The sequence below is a fragment of the Palaemon carinicauda genome, chromosome 42 (assembly GCF_036898095.1).
Source record: "Palaemon carinicauda isolate YSFRI2023 chromosome 42, ASM3689809v2, whole genome shotgun sequence".
Taxonomy (NCBI): Eukaryota; Metazoa; Arthropoda; class Malacostraca; order Decapoda; family Palaemonidae; genus Palaemon; species Palaemon carinicauda.
The window spans coordinates 8145178-8169971 of NC_090766.1; the positions used below are offsets into that span (position 1 = coordinate 8145178).

At 38.7% G+C, this 24794-nt stretch overlaps 1 protein-coding gene across 1 annotated transcript in view; it reads right to left on the reverse strand.

The window, feature by feature from the left end:
* Window positions 1-688: 688 nt before the first annotated feature.
* Window positions 689-24794, reverse strand: part of CASK (peripheral plasma membrane protein CASK) — a 45369-nt gene continuing 21263 nt past the window's right edge. The window contains exons 9-10 of the mRNA XM_068364967.1: window positions 8157-8332; window positions 689-3798 (exon numbers count right to left, since the gene is read on the reverse strand). Of these exons, the coding sequence (XP_068221068.1) occupies window positions 3619-3798; window positions 8157-8332 (356 nt within the window). The 3' untranslated portion in view covers window positions 689-3618. The remainder of the gene's footprint in view (window positions 3799-8156; window positions 8333-24794) is intronic.

Consider the following 24794-nt stretch of genomic DNA (forward strand, 5'->3'; position numbering starts at 1 on the left):
TTTTGGGGCTGTATTAACTGGCATCATCTTTAAAATTAAACTGATTTGTATCAGCTTACTGTATAAATAAATTAAAAGACCAGTTCCATTTTAAAAGCACCCTTTCTCCCCCCCCCCCAAAAAAGGTAAATGCTCACCAATTACATAGTTTTTTATGCTGTATATATAATTGACAGAATTAGGAACTACACAGTATTCTAAAGTCAATTTTTTTTTCTTTACAGAAAACAGTTCCTTCTTCGTGGAGATGAAATGAAGTTTGATTTGGAAATAATTTACTATTTCTATCAAGAAGTGAGGGAGCCCTTATCAGTAAACCCACAGCACACAATTTGCTTGACAAGATTGATTTCTTGGGGAATGGGACCCAGTGACATCAGCTCGCTTTTGCACTGTAGAGGAATAGAGCTCACTAGTAAGTATCTTTCCAGTAAAGTAGAGATTCTAATGGCGAATTGGCTATTTTAATAGCGGTTGTTTCTATGGTACAGAGTTGATTGACTGTGGGTGTGTATACTTTACACTCGAGATACTTGCTTTTCCCAGCTGTTGGCTGATCTTTTACCAAAAATATCCTGTTTTATGGACTCAAAAGTCCTATACATACATATACATATAAATATTATATAACTATGTATATGGATATTAAACTCAAGAATTCAAATACAGGTATTCAAAATTTAAAACATATAAAAAATTATTTTATTAGCTAACAGTTGTTTCCTTACAGTGATGATAAAACTGTGACATTATACATCATACAGCTTTTCACTTGAAACAAAACTGGAATAATCTACAACTCTTAGCTACTGCTTAAGAATTTCCTGCCTGAGTCATCTCAGATTTTGGGCAATAATCAGAAAATAGGTTCAGTAACTTCTTAAATCCTCAATTCTTCAAAATGAATGTCTTAAATAGTGTTGTAAAAAATCTCAGATGGGTGTTTTGACACTAATGAAAGAGGACAAAATGGTAGTCTAGCCCTTGGCTTGCACTGAGCATGATTCTGAAATACACTCCATGTAATAAAAAAGGAATTAATGCCATTCTTCAAGAATGCCCCAAGTGAAGACAATGTAACCTAGTTTCCCTTTGTACCCGTATGGCATTCTGCACTGGAAGAAATGACTTAAGCAAGCTTTAAGTGACAAGGCATAAACTGAATAATCCACTGCACACACAGGAAGATCCACAGCAGTAAAGCCATTCTGAAAAGGAAGTTGTGAAGCTTCCGCTGAAATCAAGGCATAAAAGATGTAGAGGCGACTTTACTGCCCTGCATCTTTTCTGAACAAAAGTGGAGGCAACACTGAGACAGGATTTAAATGTAGCAGAACTCCATCATCACACTTGTCTCCTATACATTATTCAAATGTAACAAGAAAAATGTTCTATATCTACTCAGTTGTTTTATAACAGTAATCCATCCAACAAACCCATTTGGAACCTTGCAAAATTGGTCGGGAAACAAAAAAATATATAATAGGGATAAGTGTATTTCATACACATTAAAAACAAGTAGGACCATTATTTGAATCCAAAAATCCGATTCAGATCTGAGCAAGGCCAAGGAACAAAATACTGACATCTCAATGCTGATGCACCATGATATTTTAGTTTTTGAGCTTTAGCAGAACTAAACAGAGTATATAACAAGTGATTAGAAAAATCTGATGCATAAAATATAAGTAACAAAAATGCTAAACAATTACAAAAACATTTTTATTTTGTTTTCTTGCTGAGACCCGACTTCAATTGGTCATAGCCATATATGTGGCCCACTCGCATTCTTGCAGTTCAAACTTATTACAAATCCAGTACTGTATAAAAGAAATATAGCATGTGACCGAAATATACAGAGATTACCTAGTGTCTTCAGTTTTACAATAGCATAAACTGGCTCACTACCTGTACTGCAACTATATAACAATTAAAATCCATGTACAAGGAACAACTGGTTCAACCTATATTTGTTTATAAAAACATTATTTATAAGTGTACACAGATAATCTGTCCTCAATGAAATGTACAGAGGATATTTAGTGATTTCCAGAACTTTGAGAACACTGCTTTTATGGCAATGTATGTCTATATATCCAGTTGTTAGTTTATTGTGCTTGGGTGCAACCCTTCCTAATATGTCCTGGATCCTACAAAATTTTCAATTTACAGAATATATATATATAAATACATTAATATATTTTCATATACAGTATTGCATATGAAAATACTGTTATGTACATATAAAAATATACACAGACATATGTACCATATGTATATATGAATATATAATTCACATGTTCATAAATACACATTAAAATATATATGAAGTGTATATATATATGTATATATAAACTGCATAAATTCTTGACACCACCTCAGCAATTTCTTTTAATACAGAGGTGTTTGATTGAACCATAACTTCAAACAAAATTCACACACTTGTATCAAAAACCTTATACTGTATTGTAAACTGAACTTTCTCCCCTAAGACTTTTCAAAGCCCCTTATAAACTACACATTTTAGCCTCTATCTCTCAAAACTCCCGTCACCTTTCAAGAGAACCATACACAACCATGGTACAACATAGATTCGAGCAGGCTCTCGTCTCTGATGACAGTTATCACTTGCTGCGTCTACGGCCTTGTTTTTCTAGTACAGTACTTCCACAAAAAAATAAATATTTAATTGCTTTCATTACAAAAAATAGCTTGTCACTATTGTGCCATAACTTGTCTCCTCTCTGTGTATAATTACTAATTTGTCGGTTCATAAAATTAATCTACTTTGTGCAAGTGTTCCTGTAGGAAGATAATTCAGACAATGATAGAAAGGACTATTGTTAAATAACAAGGTATATCCCAAGCTATGGAGGTCTTCCTGTAATAATGTGGTATGTAAATAAATTTATGCAAATGAAGATTATCTCTAAAAGTATGAAAACAGTTTATAAGGAAATTTAAAAAATGCAAGAGATTCTGCATTTCAGTTGTTCAAGAAATTAGAATACCTAATACTTATTCTAAAATGCAATTACTCATAAATTTACTGCATAAATTCTCATGATTCAGTTGAAGAACTGTAAAATTAAGTTTCTTAGTGATACAAATAGAGGAAAACATACTTCACTCTGCAGAGACAATGCCAACAGATGTAGAATTGGTGAAAAGTCAGTTTTCTCCCTCAACAGTTTGAAAAGCCTTTTCCAGCTAAATAAAAAATAAAGGTACCTATATGAAATCTCGTTTTGAGCAAGTTACCATCATCTATATGTAAGTTTTGTTTTAATTATTTAGTCAAGGCTTCCATCATCACTCATTATTTTTCTACCACCACTTTTCACACAAGTCATTCGTAGTGACACAGGTAATGCAGTAAGTGACTGCAAAATTTGATAATTTTTTTTTTTAGATTTTTTTTTGTTTTATATCTTAGGATAAAATGAGGCATTATGTTTTGTTAGACTTTGATTGTGGCACTCTGGTCATGGTTGTGTGGTTCTATGCTCCACTAGATCACCTTCGATGGTGTTGGTGGGCTCGTCTATTAGCCTCTTTGCTCCTTGATGTTCCACAGCAATAACAGTCAGAGGGACTGTCTCGGGGAGGGGCGGGCTGTCAGTAAACCCATGACACAGGCACCCACTGCGGTGTCATATTCATAGTTTCAATTGACTTTTCAAGTTGTCTGATAGTTTCTTCGATGTCATTATTTACTATTGTTAAATCAAAGAAATGACCATACGCTTGTTTAAGCACATCTGACTCCTTTGCTAGACGTTCTAAACTTCCATCATACTGAAATAGAAAAAATACATATAATTAAAAACATGAGCATTGAAGTTATAAACTAAAACATCACTAATAGATACAGAAATTTGTTTAACATGTTAATTTATGAGTTCATTTAAATTATGCATCAAACACAACTTTATGGAAAACATGAAGTCCCTTCCAACCTCACTGAAGTACCCTTTCAACTTCTTTGCCTAGCTTAATTATGATTTTAGTTTTACTATAAAATGTCATCAATGAGCCCAATTCTAGAAAGGAGATACTGATGTTTAAGGAGCAGAGAGGTTTAAACACTTCACGAAATTATCCTGCCTTTTAAAACATGAAATTTGCAAGAATTTGAAGAATGGGAAAAAGTTGGACTAGGGTGCTTATATAATGTCATAAATATCTATTTAATGGAAATGTTAGGGTTGTTATTAATATACAACTCTCAAAATTCAACCACATCTGGTTTACCTACCGATGATTAAATGCAATAATGGTTTTGCTTTTGAAATATTCTGGTAAACCACCTTTTGAATTCCTAGTTTTGATTAAATTATCTTCCCTCTTCTTACAGATTCAATTACCGTTGTTTTGTATTGCCGGAATAGAAATAGATATGAATACAAAATTTGTTATAGAAGAATATTTCAGATTTAAGATAAATTAATCCTTACCTACCTTTTTAACTTTTATTTTCCAATTTCAGATTATCCTGCATGCAATGTAATCAGAGTAGACAGTTGCAAGTATTTACCGCTTAGTTAACAGAACTACTGATAAAATGAGATTCTCAACACAAGGTATGTGTATTTTGTGTTTTGTATCCACATATAATTTTCTTTTCCTAGAGCTCAAATTAAACCTACTTGATCTTGCCCCATTTGTACTATTTCTAGTGAGATTTATCATGAAAATGTACAAACTCATAACTTATAAGCTGCAGAGAGTAGTAGTAGTAGCGAGCCAGAGGAGAGATGACAATAAGAATGGACAATTTCCAATTTAATTGCTACTGGTATCTCTTTGATCAATTCCCTGATAAAGTTGGGTAGATACCCCTTAACTTCTATATCGGTATTAGGAGAGTTGACTAGCTATTGGCAGCAACAAGTGTAGAATGTATTTGGGCATGAGGGTGGCATATTTTTGCCTGAATGTTGACATTCATTGCAATATATTTCAATTGCCTTTTTGTCCCAGTAAAGGAGGAAGAGTCATACCATCTGATGATTTGACTTCAGAAGCATGGAGAATCCTAGTAGGATTTTTGAGTCAATTATGTATTGCAATATGGTTATTGCAACCATTTCCTGGAGGAAAACTTCTGCTGTTGTGTCTTCCTGTTCCTTTTGAGCTATACACTCATGGCACCATAAATTTTCAGGCCATGTTAGGGAAAAGACAATTAGGTCTCCCATGTCACCAGGATACTACAGTCGGCTCTTCATCGTCTTGATTAGCCTTAGATACAAGTTCCTGTGTATGATCTCTTTCAGGACGGAGTCGGTGGAGTCAAGAAAATAAGATACAAAAGTGGGAATTATAGGCATAGCAATATTTCTCCAAGGAAGTATCTTTTGTTTGTCTGAAGGTTGGAGTGCTGATTATGCATCCTTTACTCAGTTTGTTGACATCTTTTGGTGTTCATGAACTACTCGGCACATATGAATAATCTTGAAGTTTGCTTTGATTATCAATCTCTCCAAAGCCTTGTAAAATTGGTCAGGTTTTAAGGTCACCTATTCCTGACCAAGATGTCTACAATTTTGCACCTAAGTTTGTTTTGGTTGCTATTCTTAAAACAGATTTGGTCAGACTTATCAACAGCCTCCTGATGGTCTTCTCTAATATCCAACATTTGTAATATAACTGCCTCCCAAAATTGAATAAAACAATTACTAGTACATTAAGTTAAAACTCAAATCCAATTATATATTGGACCTTAGAAATGAGATATTAATGTTCTACAGATGATGCAGATTAGCTGAATTAGTCAAATGCCTTGAGAATTAGGGAGTGTAAGAGACAATAATAATTTGGATACTGTATTTCAGTTTACAAAATCTCCTGATCATCTTTAGCAAAACTATGGTAAGAAGGCCTTGCAATGAATGTTAAAATTTGAGTTTATAAAATTCTATGTTAAATTTCCACTATCTAAATGTGAAATTAAATTTTTTTTTCGGAGCTAGCTTTAAAAGTGTCTCCATTACCAAATACTAGGTCATGGAGAAAGGATAATAAATATTATCTTGGGTAATATGTACACTATGTCTTAGTATGGTACTTTTAATATATTGTAACTAAAACAGCTCTATCCTTTGTAATGCAACATTTTCTTTATGGTTACAATACATTATGTAAAATAAGTCATGAGAAGTGGAAACTTGAGACATGCGATGAATTCCACAATTTTGTATTCCCCAATATGATTTTTGACTGACTAACATTTCAGTCTTATTTAAAAATGTAAGAAATATAAATGAAGTTAATTCTTGCTGAGCTTCAAATTCTTGTTTGGATAGAAATACGTCCACCTTTTTTTCTATTACGGAGTTAGAAGGCTCTCTAACTACACGGAACTGCTTTTTATTTTAAATCAGATTATATTAAAAAAAAATTACTTAAAATAATAAATTTTTAAATAGGATTTTGTTAGAAATTTACATCCAAGTTTTCTAGAAAATTGACAATTATGCATTCATTACCTATCATTGTTTCTGTCATAATGACTATTACTAGTTCCTTTATAAAAATCATTTAAAGAGCAAAATGTAATCAATATTGCATTAATGGTGGAGCTGCTTGAGCTCTATTAAAAGTATGTTATTTTGACAGATGTGTGTACATATGGCCAAAGATAATAACCAGTACTATTTTTCGTTCATGACAATTTATTAATTGATGGGCACTTGTTCTCCCAGAAGTGAGTTTTATATCTCTTAAATGGAAAATTAGAAATTCTTTTCTTGATTTTATATACTTTAATTTTCAATAAGAAAATGGTAAAAAAAATATTTTGAAGTAAGCATTCGTTGCATGGCCATAGTACCATAGTTATGGTGATTAGTGGATATTAAAGTAATTACTATAATCCATTATCTGTGTAGCTGTTCTTTGCTATCGTACACAAACTTAGTAAATGATTACAAATCTACCAAATCCTTCTATTTGGCAGATGAACTTCATAAAGATTCATGGGGTTACCTGAATTTCAAACAATAGCGAATGACCTTTTGATGGAATGAAGTTGGTAAAAGGCACAGTTTTTTGGGTAGATGAAACTCTATGAGCCAGCCCTACAATGGCTGTGAATGAACTGGTTGTTGAGGTATTTATATAATGTAGAATTTTTGCTATTGGCGAGATTTTACTAGCATTCCCTTCTGATAGTTGCTAGTCGATGCTTTGGATTCCTTAAAGAATCTGACAAATCAAATATGCAAAAACAGGATTTTTTTTTTCACTAGAGGCAGGCTGCCATCCTTAACATCCATGTTTTCTTCTTTGTCTGCATCTTTTCCCACTTTTATGTGGGGTCGATGTTTCTGACTAGCTTTCTCCATCTACCTCTGTCCCACACTTCATCACCGGTTAATCCCTTTGATCGAAGGTCATCCTTGATACAGTCCATCCCCCTCTCTTTCTCGTTCCCTTTACCTCCATTTTCATCACCCTCCTCCCAAAAAGAAAATATTCTTTATAAAGTCAAAGAAAACATCCTTAACATCCATGTTTTCTTTTTATAACAACTTGGCTGTCATTGCATATTGTTGTTATCCGACAGTATGTACAGTATCAGCCGCACCTGTCCATACATTGTGAAAAACAGACTACAGTACTTCTTTATAAGAAGAGAACCCTCTTTTGGAATTTAGATGCTACTATTTTTAAAGGGAGTGGTGATGTTTCATCATGTTATTGCATATGGAAAAAAAATAAACTTAAAGTTAATCTTTTTTATTATAACAAAAGGAAAGGAACTTTTTAATGCACTATGTTCAATCTTTAGTAACAGCATCTAACAATAACTGTATAAACTGAAGAATTTAGTTACAGTTAAAAAAATACTAATTTCTCTCACCACAGCAAGTTGCAAATAATTCACTTTTGTAAAAAAAAAGAAAAAAAAAATAATAATTTGGACAGCTATCCACAACAATTTAACCTTGATGTAAAAATGATAAAAAATAGAAAAGACTGTTATTGATTTTGAGCAGATTTTAAAATTGCAAAATCAAATTCCCTATAGGTATCATATGGCCATAGAGAGAAAATTTTGTAGGATGTAATATTTTTATAAAAATTTTCATCAAATGAAATTCATACAAAAATAAGTTTTGTATAAGGTCTATGAATAAATGCATACTTACATCAGTCATATTTTGTAGAGATGGAGCGGCTATAAATACAACATAGGGGGCAAATTCTGCTGTCCGTAAAATTTTCAGTGCTTGAGGTTCAACATCTAGAATTGCCATTCGTCCTTCACTATGAATTTTCCTAATGGTTTCTAATTTTGTGCCATACATGGCATCTTCGTGTGTACCTGTAAATATGATAGGTATGATAGAATCACATTCACAAGTTTACGTGCAGAAAACATTTCAGTAAATTAAAACCTTAAATTTAGAATTTGCTAGTTTATTCTTTTCTTACCAAATAGGATTTCAGTATAGACCTCACTTGTCTATCATAACCAGGAGAGAAATCTTTAAACCTTTAGATCCTAAAGATATAGGAAAAAATATTGGGTCATCATTAAGTTGGGTTAACAGGGATTATCAATACAGTATTCTACAAATAGCTTCTTCTAACATGTGATAGACACGTTACAATACTGAGAACTAACCCAGGTACAAGGGCTTACCCTCCCCCTTCATTGCTTGGTTCGTTACCCAGTTCACCTTCATACCTTTTCCTGGATGCTTGACCGATCTCTCTTCTTTTATATGAGAGAGAGAGAGAGAGAGAGAGAGAGGAGAGAGAGAGAGAGAGGAGAGAGAGAGAGAGAGAGAGCAGAAATAAAAATCCAGACTGGGAAGGTGTCTCAGTATACAATACTGAGGCTTAGTAGGCTAGCCAACGCACCAGCAACCCTTTAAGATACTACTGCTAGTGTGTTATTGACTGGCCACATGGTACTACATTGGATCCCTCTCAAAACCGGTTTTCTATGCCAACTGGAGTCTGAGGTTGCTATGGGTTCAACAGTCAATGTTTTGATACCCCTCAAAGACTACTTTAGTTGCCATGGTCAAACCTTGCTTATGTATCCTTGGAAAGAGCAAATTCTCAGAATTCTCAGCCTAAGAATTCACTGCAGTCTAGTTGGTCAAGCAGAATTCTGCCTCCTCCTCTCTCCCCAAAAAGGAGTTTCTATTTGCCTAAGGGTTAACACCCTTAGGCAAATAGAAACTCCTCTTCTCTTTCCCTTGGTTGATCCCCACAGTTTCTGCATTGACAGTGGTTTTGCTCGTAGAGAGACTAAGACTGGGCAGTTTTCTTAGTTATGGAGTCTGCTGCCTTGGAAACCTTTCATGGCTAGCCTTCAGACTGCTTTATTTTTTTACCAATGGTCTGGTGCAGTCACCTATTTGCCACTACTAAAGATGTTGGCAAAGTAATGTAAAGCAAGTTGATACTGTCTGGTGTGAAGACATTGACCTTCATGGCATGCCAGTCAGCAAATCAATGTGCCAACTGATTCCTGAAGGAAACATACTGTTTTTTCCTTCTTCCTTTGGGAGGTTGGATAAGAGGTGACGTCGACATGGAAGAATGCCCCAATTCTGGTTACAGTGTAAGAAGGCTAGCCATGACTACCTCATTCACGGGACTGCCTGACTCTCCTATGCCTTAACCCCCTCAACCTGATAAACCAGCAGATCAACAGTGTGTTCATTTCACAGGTCTCAGAATGACCACTAGGCAAGTGAGATCCTGACCTGTTTACTGTTAGTCATGCTTCAGTAAACTATTACTTGGAACACACTTTAATTAGCAGGACCTTCAGAAGGGTACCTTCAATCCATGTAGTTTGGAATTCACTGTTGGAGACAATGGGGAAGATGTATGAAATGTATTCGAAACCATTCCAACATGTTCTATAAATTGATATAGATTCTCCCATGATTAATTACTATTCTCTCATAGTATTGGCCTGAGCCTATAATACCACAGTATCCTCTTCATGCTAAGACCATTATGGTATTGCCAGGAGTCATCACTAGGCCAGGTCCTCTGGTATTTGCTGGAAAGTTAAACCAGCCAGATTTTGGTTCATAGTGACTTCTTCCCTGAAGGAGGTGTTTCCTATTAAAGGACGATGGTTTGTGTTCGTTTCATAACAAATAATAGTTTTACAAAGTAATCTTTATTTTTTCTAACTTTACAAAGCCTGGTACTATAAGTTGGCTAACCCCCAAAATTGGGGAAGTGCCTAGGTACTGTATATGTATATATGTAGTACTTTGTTACATTTCCTGCCTTGGCCATCCCACAAATCCTCAGGCCTTAGGTCAAAAGTGAGTGTATAGCTGACAGACAAGTGGCTAAGCTTCCATGCCACCTGACTCTCTAATTACAAGCATTTTTTTTATAACTTGGGTTGTATACTAGGAAAAATACAAAGTACTGTATTTTGAAAATTTGTGATTTTATATTTATACAAAATGTCAGGTTGGAATTATGAATTTGGGCCATATAGCCTGGTGCTGTGTGTGGCCCTGGGCCATATAGCCTGGTGATGTGTGTGGCCCTGGGCCATATAGCCTGGTGCTGTGTGTGGCCCATGAGCTGATTCAGCTATGATTCAAAATAAGTATCTCACTTCTCAGATTTCTGTATTCAAGATAATATCAAACATAATATTTTAAATTTTTATTAAAATTAATAACTCTGTTTATGCTTATAAATATATGATTTCATGTATTCTTTGTAAGTTCATAAAGTACTGTGTAGAATAGAGTATTCTTAAAATACTGAAACTGTAGGATATACTGTATATTATAGATTGATAATTTTATTACAATGAACAATACAGAATTAACCTACGGTTAACCCTTTACCCAATTTTGAAGTGAATAATTTTCAGCCTTTTGTGTGTTAAATGTATTGTTTATATTATTGAAATATATTATCTTTACATTCATGTTAAAAAATGAATCTAGTACCCTTAGGTATATTTTCACTTTAAAGAAAGAATCTCTATAGACTAATCTTTTACTCTTTGTACACTAATATCTTTCTGAAACATCTTATATAATGCTTAATGATTACCATAGTGAAATTATATTTAATGTAGTGACTTTATTAATGACAATATACTTGTGATACTAATTCAATTCTTATAATACATATGTATGGAGTTCATTCATTTAAATTCTTTAGGAGAGCACATGGATACCAACCAGAAATAACCTGTATTAAAATTTATTGGTATAGGAAATTATTTAATACAAACAAGAAGCGGTACATTGAAGAATTCCATGTATGTTCATAGCCAGGACAGGGTTATGTAGATGAGTTTTCAAGTTATGGGTTACTATTTTAAACTAAATTTTGTTTGTTAAAGTTTATTGCAAATTCCACTTGGTCAAAATTTATCTTCCCCATAATTACATTTATTCAGATTTTCCCCTATGTAAGCTACAAGTAAGGCTAAATTGAAAAGAAAATTACAATAAATTCATCTCGCAAACATTTTGTATCACATTCTTGTAGTAAGAAAACAAAAATTATTCAAATACATGGTAAGGATTTTGTTTTGATTGTTATTAGATGTACAGATCTATTTTTTATTTATCACTTTTATTTACATTTTCAGTGTTGATACTGTATTTACTTGCTTGTATTTAACTAATGTTATTATTACAATTACAGAATTTATTTGATTAAAGAAGAGTTTTCGTCCAAGGAAATTACATCAAGAAATAGCCAGTCTCGGTAACTAATTAACACCAACAGCACAGGAGAACTATTACCCACTTTTTATTAAGAGATGAAAGGCCACTACTTTATAACCTGCTGTCCACTTCAAACTGGATTATGAACCAATCGAACATAAGCAAGAGGGAGGAAGATGAAGGTATGGACTAACTTTTTATACAGTAGTAGAAACATATGAAGTTGATATCATGCCTACTGTCTTGGAGAATTTGTATCACTTAATTGATTACTAAAATTAGGAAATATAATTGTTGGATTTAACTGTCACTGAATTAAAAAAACAAAGCTTAGTTTATTCCTACACAAATACAAACCTTCATCCTTTAATAAAAAAAGGTTGTTTCAAGCGCACCTAAATGCGTCCGTTAAATCACTTGTACAGTAATGAGCTGTTGTAATGACTACTCAAACTGTACGATTTTGGCAGAGCATCACCCATGTCTTTGTTGCACATTCTGTACTGACAGTGCCAGTTTGGAGTACTCAAACGTTGGTTCAAGATCTGACTACTACAGTAAGGCAAGAGTTTCCTACGGTTGTTACCTCTTTTATACGTAGCATAAATAGGGGTTACTCGCCACCTCAGTAAGATGTTTTACTGTTCGATCTGTATAACAAAATTTATGTAGTTTATGTAGTGGTTTGCGGACTGTGACCAGAAGTAGCACCCAAACTGCTTAGCGTCCGAGTGCCGACAACACTCCAACCTTCACTACACAAAAAAAGGTAAAACGGTGAAATACCCAAAAATCTATGTAACAGGTCAAGAGAACAGAGCACTGGGCACCACCCCTTGATTTATACTGGGCAAGGGGACCAAGCTAAAAATGTAATATAATGCAATTACATTTTTAAACAGATCGAACAGTAAAACATCTTACTGAGGTGGCGAGTAACCCCTATTTATGCTACGTATAAATGAGGTAACAACCATAGGAGTGTTGTCAGCACTCGGACACTATGCAGTTTGGTTGCTACTTCTGGTCAGAGAGACCAACCACATGGCATAAATCTTCGGCAGTTCGCCCTCGACACAGATGGCACTACTGAATCGGGTCTTCCTACCCGCATCACGCCTCTCTCGGGCTTCTCGGCATCAGTCGAGGAGGTGTTCCTTCATGTCGGGGTATTAGATCTCGGGACCCCCTATGGCCGAGAATGCCTCCTTGATTTCCCTCTTTAGGAATCTTCCTAACTCAACGGTCCACCGGCCAGAGCTTCCTGCAGTATATTTACTCACACAGTAGGCCTCAAAATTCCTCAGGGATCGGGCAAAATTCTGGCCAGTTTCTAGCTGGAAGATTCCAGGCTTGGGGTTCTTCCTGGAGTCAAGGACCTTGAACAGATCAGACAGACTGTGTTCTGTCTGGAGGGACTGGACCTAGTCGTTGGAGACTTCAGATGAGCTAACACTGTGGAGCAGGAGCTGGAAGTGTCACCATAAGTCCCACTACCCAAATCTTCACTGGTAAACTCCTGTGATGTCGTCGTCATTTTGGGTATGGCTGGTCTGGTGGTGTCCTTGGCCCGGCGCCTCCGCTTTGGAATGGCTACTGGCTTCGGCCAGGTTGACCAAGAACTGCTTCCCTAGTCCACCGGCTGCAGTCTCTGGTGGACGGACAAAAGGGGTTAGTGGCTGGAACAGGCGAGGAAGCAAGTGGTCCACCCCAAGCAGGGGACTCCCAGAAGCCTGGTACAGGTGGGAGCAATGGTGCCCCAGAGGGGGCTGAAGACCTTCAATCACTGGCCCCTCTCTAATTACCGGAATGGCCAGACCATTGACATTTGGCCAAGCTGGGGACGTAGAAGGAGCACTGTTGGTGACGGCTCAATGCTCTTTACCGCCGCCACTTGAAGTGTCAAGTCTCCCGAGTTGCCAGGTCACTTACAATCGTGACGAGACTTTCCACATTCCGACTAAGCCTCCTCTTAGCCTTTCAACACTTCGGTCGTTGACTGTGCCACATTTAAAGGTTGGTGTTTCCCAGGTCTGGGCACCAAAAATTATGTAAGCAAACTATGACCAGAAGTAGCACCCAAACTGCCTAGTGTCCGAATGCCGACCACACTCCAGCTTTCACTACACAAAAGGGTAAAATGGTGAAATACCCAAAAATCTAGGTATCAGGTCAAGAGAACAGAGCACTGGGCACCACCTTGATTTATACTGGGCAAGGGGACCCAACTAAAAATGTAATTGCATTATATTACATTTTTAGCTGGTTCCCCTTGCCCAGTATAAATCAAGGGGTGGTGCCCAGTGCTCCATTCTCTTAACCTGTTACCTAGATTTTTGGGTATTTCACCATTTTACCTTTTTGTGTAGTGAATGGAGTGTGGTTGGCATTCGGACACTAGGCAGTTTGGATGCTACTTCTGGCCACAGTCCAAAAACCACTACACTGTCAACAACAGCTAGTAGTTAGTGGCCAGTGGTGGGGAAGACCTGCTGCGGCTGAACAGTCACTGACTCTTCAGCAAAGGGTTGTGATGGCTTATTTGAAAATTTCCTGCCTGGTGATCTACTGTACTGGACTTGCTCAAGCTCGATAGTTTCTTGTAATTTCATCAACTTCACTATTCTTGTGAGCTACCTGCTGAATCATCAGCAGCCATTGCCTGTCCTCTCTGGTTCTAGCTAGCTTGGGCATTATTTTTAAGTATGATATGGCCGGTGTCTAGAGAATTGTCACTGTCATTTGCCTTTACCATTCATGATCAACTTTTAAAAACCCAAAGGGCAAAGTTTCACCAATGAAACCTTTGAATTCCCCAAATACGGAAATTAGAGATAAATTTCAGCACCAGCCGGGTACAGCATTTGAACAGGAATACGAGAAACGGTTAGGGTTAGAACTTTCCTAACTCTGTAAGATGATTGCTACAAGCAAACAGCCTGGATGTAATTTAGTCCGAGTCTTCCTTTCTACAGATCCTGTCTCTGATCAGGATAATTAACAACCTCAGTAAAGCTACTAGATGACAGATTAAAGGCAGAAAGGCGACAATAGACAGATTGTGCCACAATCCCCAGAGGTAGGAAGAATAGGACTTCGCTGGTCCGAGCTATCTAAGGAGGCATTCGACAAGGTCAATATGCAGTTATTTGCTTGGAAAGATTCCATGGAAGCAGGCCAATCTACAAACTTGTTGCCAGCTTTTACAAAGGAGAGGTGCTCCTTCGCACAACACACACTCATCCCTCTCCTCTGCCCTTGGACCGCCTAGAAACTAGCTGCTCAACACATTATGTTCACAGTTTCAGAGGCCTGTAACTTGGAAGCCGTGGACCTCATGGTTAGACCACTGGTCAGGTATTGCGTGAAGCTAAAGATCCTCTGTTCCAACCAGAACAGGTAAAACTGACGGTAGACAAATGGAGAAAAACCAATCAAGAATTGCTTCTTCACCGGGCAGCGTCTTTTATGAGCCATAAGCCAGTCTCCAAAAACTGTAATAGGCCATCTGTTCTGTCTAAGTAAGCTTCCAGACCAGCCCGTAGACTGGAGCAAAATCGACACGACTTAAAAACACAACATAGAAATCTTGAAAACCCTCTATTTATGGTCAATAGTTTTGCCAATGAAAAGGGTCGGGACCAGAATTGAAGAGGAAAAGGCAAGACAGGCTCTCAATCACGATAAGGCCAAAGTTCCCCTACTCAACCACCAGGCAGAAAATGCAGGAGGTGGCATTTTCACGTGGAAAAGCAGGATGCTATAAGCCCAGGAGACCAGGATGCTATAAGCCCAGGGTCTCCAACAGGGAAAATAACCCAGTGAGGAAAGGAAACAAGAAAAAATTTAAAAGAACAGTAACGAACATTAAAATAAACATTTCCTATATAAACTATAAAACCTAAGAAAACGAGAAAGAGAAATAAGATCGAATAGTGTGCTCGAGTGTACCCTAAAGCAAGAAAACTCTAATCCAAGACAGTGGAAGACCATGGTACAGAGGCTATAGCACTACCCAAGACAAGAGAACAATTGTTTGATGTTGGAGTGTCCCTCTCTTAGAAGAGCTGCTGACCATATAGCTAAAGAGTCTCTTCTACCCTTACCAAGAGGAAAGTAGCAAGATGGGAGAAAGACTAGGCTGCTAAAGGTTACTTTAGAAGTAAGTACAAGACTAGTTTTCGGGCTTCTTCAGCTATCAGTTTTTGGTCAAAAAGGCTTCGAGGGGGGGGGGGGGGACTGGAGACCAGTAACAGGCATCAGATTCAATTCATGATGGAATAGCCCAGCACAGTCAGACATGCAGAGGGCAAGACTGTTCAAAGCTCCATCAATCTGGATGGTACTCATGAAGAGAAAAGGTGAAAGTCTCGGTATGAAAAACATGTTTCACTGCAAAAACTTAAGATTCCTGATGAAGGTAGACATGGAAATCTACTGTTCCGAATACCACTTGACTTTTGGCCACTTGGGCATGACCAGGTCTAGGCAAGGCCAATTTTCTTCAACTGTTTGTAGAGTAATTGACGAAACAGGTAAACGTAAGTTAGGGTGAAGCATCTAGGATAAATCCCATGATTGTTGGAAGGTGTCCTCGGATGTTGCCAGTGAAATTGGAAAGCAGAATACTGGGAGATTCTTGTCCAAAGGAATCGATTTGATAGCGAATTCCAGAGTAAGAAGCCTTTCAACTAAACATGTAGAGATCATATCAGACCCTGCACAATGTCCCTGACAATTGACTGTGTTAGCTAGAACATGTCTCTTGTATGGATGAACCTCACTGACAGCTCTCCAGCATTGCCGACTGCCCAAGTGTGCACCTTCTTTGAAAACTTGTAAAGGTTCAGTAAAAAGGAGATACCATTGTTAATTGACAAAAGCCACAGACACCCATTTTGTTGCCACTCATCGTCACTACCAAGTGGTCTATCAAACTGTGTTGGAAAGTTTTCACAGCACTGGCAGGTTCATACGCAGGAATGTTTTTTCGGACCTTATCACCGAGAAGGATTGGGTCCAAAGGTATGCGCCCCATCTCTTCTTGGATACGTCTATTATGAGTTCCCACAACCGGTGTGAATATTTGGGCGCAGTAAACAGTCCAAAGCACATGATTTTGAACTGGTAACATTACTCTCCCAAAGAGGAAACAGTTCCTGCAGGACTGCACGTATGTATCGTCAATTCCATAGGAAGCGTGAAGTCCTCTCCCTAATGAAAGACCGTACTCTGCTTGAAGTTTCCATCTTGAATGGTCTCAAACAAAACTTGTTTAAAGGAGAAAGATCAATGACTGATCTCCCACTCCAGTTGACTTCTCTATCAGGAACTTGAAGAATTAACTGTAGAAGCCCTAAGCAATGTCTGTAACGACTTGGAATACCCAAGTCTTACAGAAACCTCTGCTGCTAGGAACAGAGTTCACTGATGGTTTTGGACAATAGTGGTCTGGCATGTCATCAATGTGAAAGTGACGGAAGTGACAGTTCAAAAGGGCCAACTGGTATTCATTCAGGAGGACTACCGCTACCAAGTTTTCTGTTCCGTGTTGGTGCCACTATGCACAATGGTTTGACAGGCATCCTTGTGGTTGCTGTAAGAAAGGGAGTGTCAACTTTCTCTGTTCCCCCTCCATCTACTTTCCTAAACTGGCCAGCTCAAGGGCAAATGGATGGAGCCCTTCTAGGGGCGAAAGAGACGAGGGGGCCTTGGCTCACCTTTCCCTACTCCACCCCCCCCTCCCCCCTTGTAATCTCCACTTCTTTCTGTGGATAAATGCTTGCAGTCTCCAACACAGGACAGTTCCTTAAGAGTATCAGCACCTCTTCTTACCCCACTTGTCTGGCAAAGTGGGAGGCGACAGCAACCTTCCTCTTCAGGCCCCAGTTGACCAACGGACTTGCCAACTGGTGTGCCTAGAAGGTCCATATAGCCTTAGTTCCTGAACAAAACTACAGTAGTAGAGATATAAGCCACTGGACCTGAACAGTGGTTGATCCAGGAGGCTGATCATGGAAGCAGGTTTTATGCTCATGTCTTATTACACTGGGGGTCACTGCTGTAGCATGGTAACTGTTAGATGATGGGTAGAAGAGAAGGGTCTGCATTTGCTGGCATGTAAGCATTGTCAAGAGAGCACATGACCTTGGAAACTCAAGGGTGGACTTTGACACTTGAGGGTTGCTGATCAATGGGCAGCATCTCTTTCCTTGACAAGAGCCACTATAGTCCTCCAATACATTTTACTCACAAATGAGTACTGTACAAGGCCCCTTGATGCACGTAGACTCCATCTCCAGATTTCGGCTTCCGTTGGTCAAAATCGGTCACTGCTGGGTCGACTGGAGCTAATCCTCCTTTTCATATTGGACCAAGCATGGAACGTTATTGATACCCTGATGAAGAAGGTATTATAACTTGAAAATTCAACTATACTTTGGAGGTCATAGTGCCTCTAGCTTAAGCTCTCAGAGGCTAATAAAGGAGGAAAGGGTGCATAGTTTTTAGCCAAGGCAAGTTGTGTGACTTGAATGCTATGTGGCATCTCTGTGCTCATATGAGCTCTATGAATTGGAAGAGCTTGCTATGTTCAGAAACGTGCTGGGATGATGTATGTGATAAGGTGTTCTGTTGCTCGACAGTCGCCGAAGAAAAATTGTGAGATGTCTGAGGGTGGGGTAGACAAATCACATGGTGACAGAGCATGGGCAGACTATTCCTTATGATACTGATCACACTGAGACAGGTAAGGAAGGGTTGATGATGAGAAGATCTAGAACCATCTTCACACTCAAACTACTCGCATAAGCGAATAAAACTGATCTTACGGGAAAGATCATTCATAATAAGTTCCACTTGCACCAAGGTTGACTTTCAACAGAGTTCTTGTGTTTTCAGGCAAAATCCTAAAATATTCCTCAAACATTCGAAGAAAGGAGGGGGGAAAAGGGCAGCACCTTTCATCCAGACTGACGGTGCTCGAGAAGACCTGACCCGAATACTAATACACGTTCTTGAGACCAAGTACATTCCTGGAAAGTACTTTCCTTGCGTATGATCGAGAGCACTACATTTAATACACAAGTCAGAGTGTGTAAAATGTGTGTGCCACTACCTATGGTGCGGGATAGCTTTTGGCACACACTGCTTCTCCCTAAAGTTGTCCAGAACAGGGAAGCTCCCGTATGAGTCTGAGTACTGGTAGCAGATGCATAAGTATCTGTACTGTGTACCCAGACACCTACCCAGAAGGGTGGCTCTCTGTACCGTACCATCCCTACCAATATTTATGTGGAGAGAGACTGATGTGCATGATGGGCTTCTGGGGTACTTGAGGGGTGTCATCTTTGTTGTTCTTCTAGAAGTTGCAACATGAAGAAACTTAACAAAATTAAGCCCGGAGAGGAACTGAAGTCTGTTATTTGCCTGCACAACCACATAAGAGGCAATGCTATGGGGGGAAAAACACTACAGGAGACTCTTCAAAGAGGCAGCACTACCAAGTGATACCTTAGCACAATTGCAGGGTTGGGGAGAGAATGCGGGAAAGAAGGCCAACACTACTCCCTCAGTCTACGGCAGCAAAACTTATTTCCTCCGATGGAGCACTAGCAAAGTCCAACAAATGCAAGTTTCTTAAGTTCATTTTCTCGCCATCATTAAGCCACACTAGCTGAACAGGAACAAAAAGTATGTTGTGGATAACAACACATCCATGGGTTTGCATAGACCTACAGTTTATCGAAAACCACTGTAAATCCTTGAACACAAAGATATACAGTACCAGAAAAAACCAAAGAATTAAAACAGCAGCTTATGAGAGCAGAGAAGCACTTATTTACTGGTGGCCGAAATCAGAGTGAGTGCTCAGTTGTCTGTTGCCACCTACCTTCAGCAGCTTTGCTCAAATCACTCCTTATTAATGAACTATGGTTTATATTTGTGTAGTAACAAATAATATATTGCTATTCATTGTATCACAGGTTAAGATTTTGCTAAAACACATTTTGAACATATTTCAGATATGGGACCATCAACAATTAATATTCTACTGTATGAAGCAAATTTCAAGTTACTTCACTCCAAATACGGTTACTTTAAATAGGCAAGGTTATATAAAATAAATACCAAAATATGACTAATTGACCAAGCAAGATGGGTTAGAATGTAAAACTCTTCAAAAGCACTGTACATTTAAGATAGATGGAATTTACATTATATTGTCTTATTGTGTTAATAATAGTCAAGAAATAAAATTGTCTATACTGTGTTTATATAAGAAATATAAAATTTATACTAAATAGTTTTTTATTTTCATCGAGTGAATTCTCTTTCGTACTTTAACTCTTTATGTATCACATCAAAGTTATGGAGTCATCTCACTTGATTATTCTAGTGTCATCTACTACTGTTTTATCTCCCATAAAAGTACTTAAACTATAAACAAACTCTAGTTCTTTACACAGGACATGGAAATTAGAGTAACCTAGAACACAGCTAGCAAAATATTTAATGAGGTGTCAACTGTTCCAGTTGCTACCAGTGGTAGCTGGGAAGCGCTCACAACCACACTTTGATTACAGGGGATGGCGAGTAAAATTTGAGTAAGGAACTTTGTTCCGACACAAACACAAACCCTCGTTCTATATATCCCTATGGTCGGTGGAAGTCCTTTGGCTGGAAATTTACAACCTGCGACTGCTACATCTGAGCATGATAGTGAGCAAGATGAGCATCCTAGCACCTCGTTAGCCAGTGGCATAACTATGCTGTAGGGCCACGCAAGGTAGGAAGTGAGTGGAAAATTTGAACGTGACAACATCTGGACAATAGGTTTGCGAATATATATACACTTTGGGTTTACACACTCCCTCTCCCCGTCATAAGTAGATTGGGAGTAACCAAAATATCTCCTAAGTGGCTACATGGGGTGTTTACCTACAGTATAATCAAGATCCAGCTGACAGGAAAGATGGATGCTATACCCCAAGAGAGGGGAAAGATGAAGATTAGAAAAGAGGCCGCCAGTCACTCTTTCCATTCATCCCAGACTAAATCTTTAAACCTCAGTCCTTGACTAACTGCTAACTGCTATACCACTTAATGAGCAGCCACCACAGGTCCTAGACATAGAGAGAGAGTATCTGTGAAGGTGGTTTGTCACCTCCATACACCCGCTTAAAGTACCTGCGTTGCTGAAAGAATCTTTCTGAATGCCAAGGATGTGCTTAAGCGCCTGACATTGTGAGTTCTGAGTCTTTTCCTTCCTTGTCGAGAAGGTGATGTATTAATAGTGCAGTCAATATCCTACCTAATCCAGGAAGAGATAGTGATCTTCATATTAAACCATGCCTGTACTTACAAACAGACATTTAGTATGAGGACAAGTTTCTCTTTTGTATTTGAGATAGCATCTCAGCACTCTCACAGGGTGCAAAAGCACCCGAGCATAATCATCGGCTTCTTCTCAAAGACTCAAAATCCTGAAGGATATAAATCTGCAGTCAAAGACTGCCAGATTTTGAGTCTTTGCAACTCACTGACTCTTAGCTGAGGACAGGGCGAGCAAAAAGACCATCTTAGGAGTCAAGTCTCTATCAGAGGCACAACTCAGTGGCTCGTGTGGAGTTCTTTTAAGGGAATGCAGGAGTAACGTCCCGTTCCACTTGAGGTGGTGCATAGACAATTCTGCCTAAAGAACTGACTCAAGGTTAGGCAATAGACAGCCTTTAATGACCAACACTGAGCAAAGTTTTCCTTCTCGAAGGTAAAAACTTTGCTATTAGAGGAACATTGGCTCAGAGAGGAGACAAACCCCGTCTCTCGGAGCCAACAATAAAAGATTACCCACTTCGCCTAATACACAGAGGAAAATGACCTCCTGAGCTATCCAGACATCCATCTGTTTTGCAACTGGTTCTGAAAACTCTCTCTTAGAGAGGAGATATGGGAAGTCGTAGGGATGCAACTGTCAGCTATAGCAGAGATATCAGTCATAGATAGGTTGGTTGCAGATCTGACCCTGTTGTTGACTTTCCTGAGGAGCAGAAAGGGGGGGGGGGAGCGCATAGAAAAGTCCATCTTGTCCCAACGATGTTGGAAGGTATCTGGGAATGCCAGATGTAGGTCTGATACTGGCGAGCAGTACATCGGAAGCTTCCAGTTTAGGGACATCGTAAAATGGTCTATGTTTGGCAAACCCCACAAAGCTATTATTTTGTTCACTATCCGAAGACCACTCGGATCCAACTATTCGAGTCTTATGGCTCAGATTGTTTGCAAGGATGTTCGAATTGGCTGGTATGAACTGTCCTGACAAGGAGATCGCATTGTCTTTTGCCCAATGCAAGATTTTCATGGTTAATGGGCAAAGTGGCAGTGAAATAGTACCTCCTTGTTTATTTAAATAAGCCACTATGGTAATGTCATTGTTGAAGAACAAAGAATCTTGCTTTCAATTCCAGGAGGTTTATATGGCAAAGGCACTATGATTTGGACCACTGTCTGGAGGCCACAATGTGCTGTAGTAGGTGAGCCCCCACTCTTCTCTTGGTGCACTGGTGAAGAGTATCAAATCCAAGGGAGGAGAAAGGTCTACAATCCTCAGAAGGTTTGAGTCGAGCCTCCAACTCAGGTTCTTCTTGTGCTTGGGTTGGCACCATGCGTTCTAACAAGGCTGGGTGTCCTAGTGTCCTAACAGTCAGTCAATGCCACAGATGGACTGGCAGTCTCACTGGATGAAAGTTAGTACCACTTTCTTGAATCTTACAACTTTCACTAAAATTGTATTTATCCTCATTCCCAGGTTTGGCTGTAAATTTGACTTTTCCTTGTTTACCATAACCCCTAGATCGAAGCAAAATCTAAGTCTCTCTCTCGATGAAGAAGGGTCTCCACTGAGTCTACCAGGATCAGCCAGTTGTCTAGGTAACAAAGGAGATGAATGCAGTTGACGTGGTCCCAGGATGAGACTAAGGTGAACACCTGAGGGGCCGTCGACATGGTGAAGCACAGCACCCTGAACTGGTAAAACTTTTTGTGAAATACAAACCAGAGGTACTTCCTTGCGAATGGATGGACTGGGATTTGGAAGTACGCATCTTTTATCAAATCCGAGGGAGGAGAAAGGCCTACAATCCCCAGAAGGTTTGAGTCGAGACTCCAACTCTGGTCCTTCTTGTGCTCAGTTTGGCACTATGCGTTCTAACGAGGCTGGGTGTCCTAAAAGTCTCTGCCACAGATGGACTGGCAGTCTCACTGGATGAAAGTTAGTACATACCACTTTCTTCAATCTTACAACTTTCACTAGAATTGTATTTATCCTCATCCCCTGGTTTGGTTGTAAATTTGGATTTTCCTTGTTTACCATGACCCCTAGATTGAAGCAAACCTAAGTCTCTCTCGATGAAGAAAGGTCTCCACCGAGTCTACCAGGATCAGCCAGTCGTCTAGGTAACAAAGGAGATGAATGCAGTTGACATGGTCCCAGGATGAGACAAAGGTGAACACCTGAGGGGCGGTCGTCGACATGCTGAAGCATAGCACCCTGAATTGGTATAACTTTTTGTGAAATACAAACCAGAGGTTCTTCCTTGAGAATGGACGGACTGGGATTTAGAAGTACGCATCTTCTAATTCCAACAAGATCATAAAGTATTTTGGTCTTACAGACTGCCTAACTGCAGCTGCCGACTTCATCTTAAAAGGAGTCTATTGCACAAACTCGTTCAGAGCTGAGAGGTTGATGACTGGTCTCAATCTTCCAGACAACTTTTCTACAAGAGTGTTAACTGTAAAACCCTGAGGACCCATCAAGGACCTCTTAGAGAGTGCCCTTCTCTAATAAGGTCTCGATTTCTGCCCGAAGGACTTTGTCCTTCACTGATCCTGTCGTAAAGAACAATGATCTCAATGGGGGACGAAACAGGGAAGGAGGAGAGCTGATGAATGGTACAAAGTAAACCGATCGGAGTACACTTACTATCCAGGGTTCGGCTCCATGGTAATGCCATCTGTCTGCTAAAATAAGGTGATGAATGCAAGAGTTGATGGGAGACGTACAAAAGGAAGGCCAAGGTTTGGGTGGGTTTGAGGGAGTGAAGAAAGCTCTGGATGACAGGAAGATAAATGTGAGAGAGGCAAGAGACCGTGCTAGAAATAGGAATGAATGGTGAGCAATTATGGCGCAGTTCCAGTAGGCCCTGCTGCTTCCTCCAGTTACCTTGGTGACTGCGGAGGTAGCAGCAGTAGGGGATTCAGCGTATGAAACTTCATTTGTGGTGGATAACGGGGGAAGGTGGGCTGTGGCATCCTATCCTCTTTTGTTCCTTTGTTTGATGTCAACTACCCCCAAAAATTGGGGGAAGTGCCTTGGTAAATAGATAGAATGATGACTTATAACCCATTGGTGTTTATGTAATATTAACTATAATTTAATTTAAGAAATAGTATATACAATACTCCTACATAAAGAGCAGATTTTATATGTTAGAGCGAGGGAGAGAGGTAGCGGGAGGCAGGTATGAAAAATGCAGAGAAATGGTATGAAGAGAGAGAGGTAGATAGAGAGAGAGAGGCTTTTATATATCCTGTACTATGAAAGAATAAATCTTTGTAAAGAATATCTATACTGCTTAAAATATATGCCTAAGAAAATATTGCTAACTCGTTACAGGAAGTTAGGATGTTCATTGCCGATAAACGAACCTAGCCTTCATGTGAAAACCCACATGGAAAACAAAATATAAAGTTTTCAATTATCCTGTACTAAAAAAAATAATACTGCTTTAATATACCCTATACATTGTAAGAAAAGCTATACTGTTTAAAATAAATGACTGAAAAAATATTGCCAACTCGTTACCGAGTCTGTGTGAAAACCTTGAAAACCCACAGGTAAAATTATATATAAGGCTTTAATATACCCTCTACTTTGTAAAACAAAAATTTAGGCCTTACTATGTGCCCTTTACTTTGTAAGAAAAGCTGTGCAGGTATTTGTGCATAATACCATGACTGAAATTTAAGGCTACTAGTCAAAATAAGAGAGAATAACTTGGTTAATGACCAATTCGATCAACGGAGGCTTTTTCAGTCCCTATC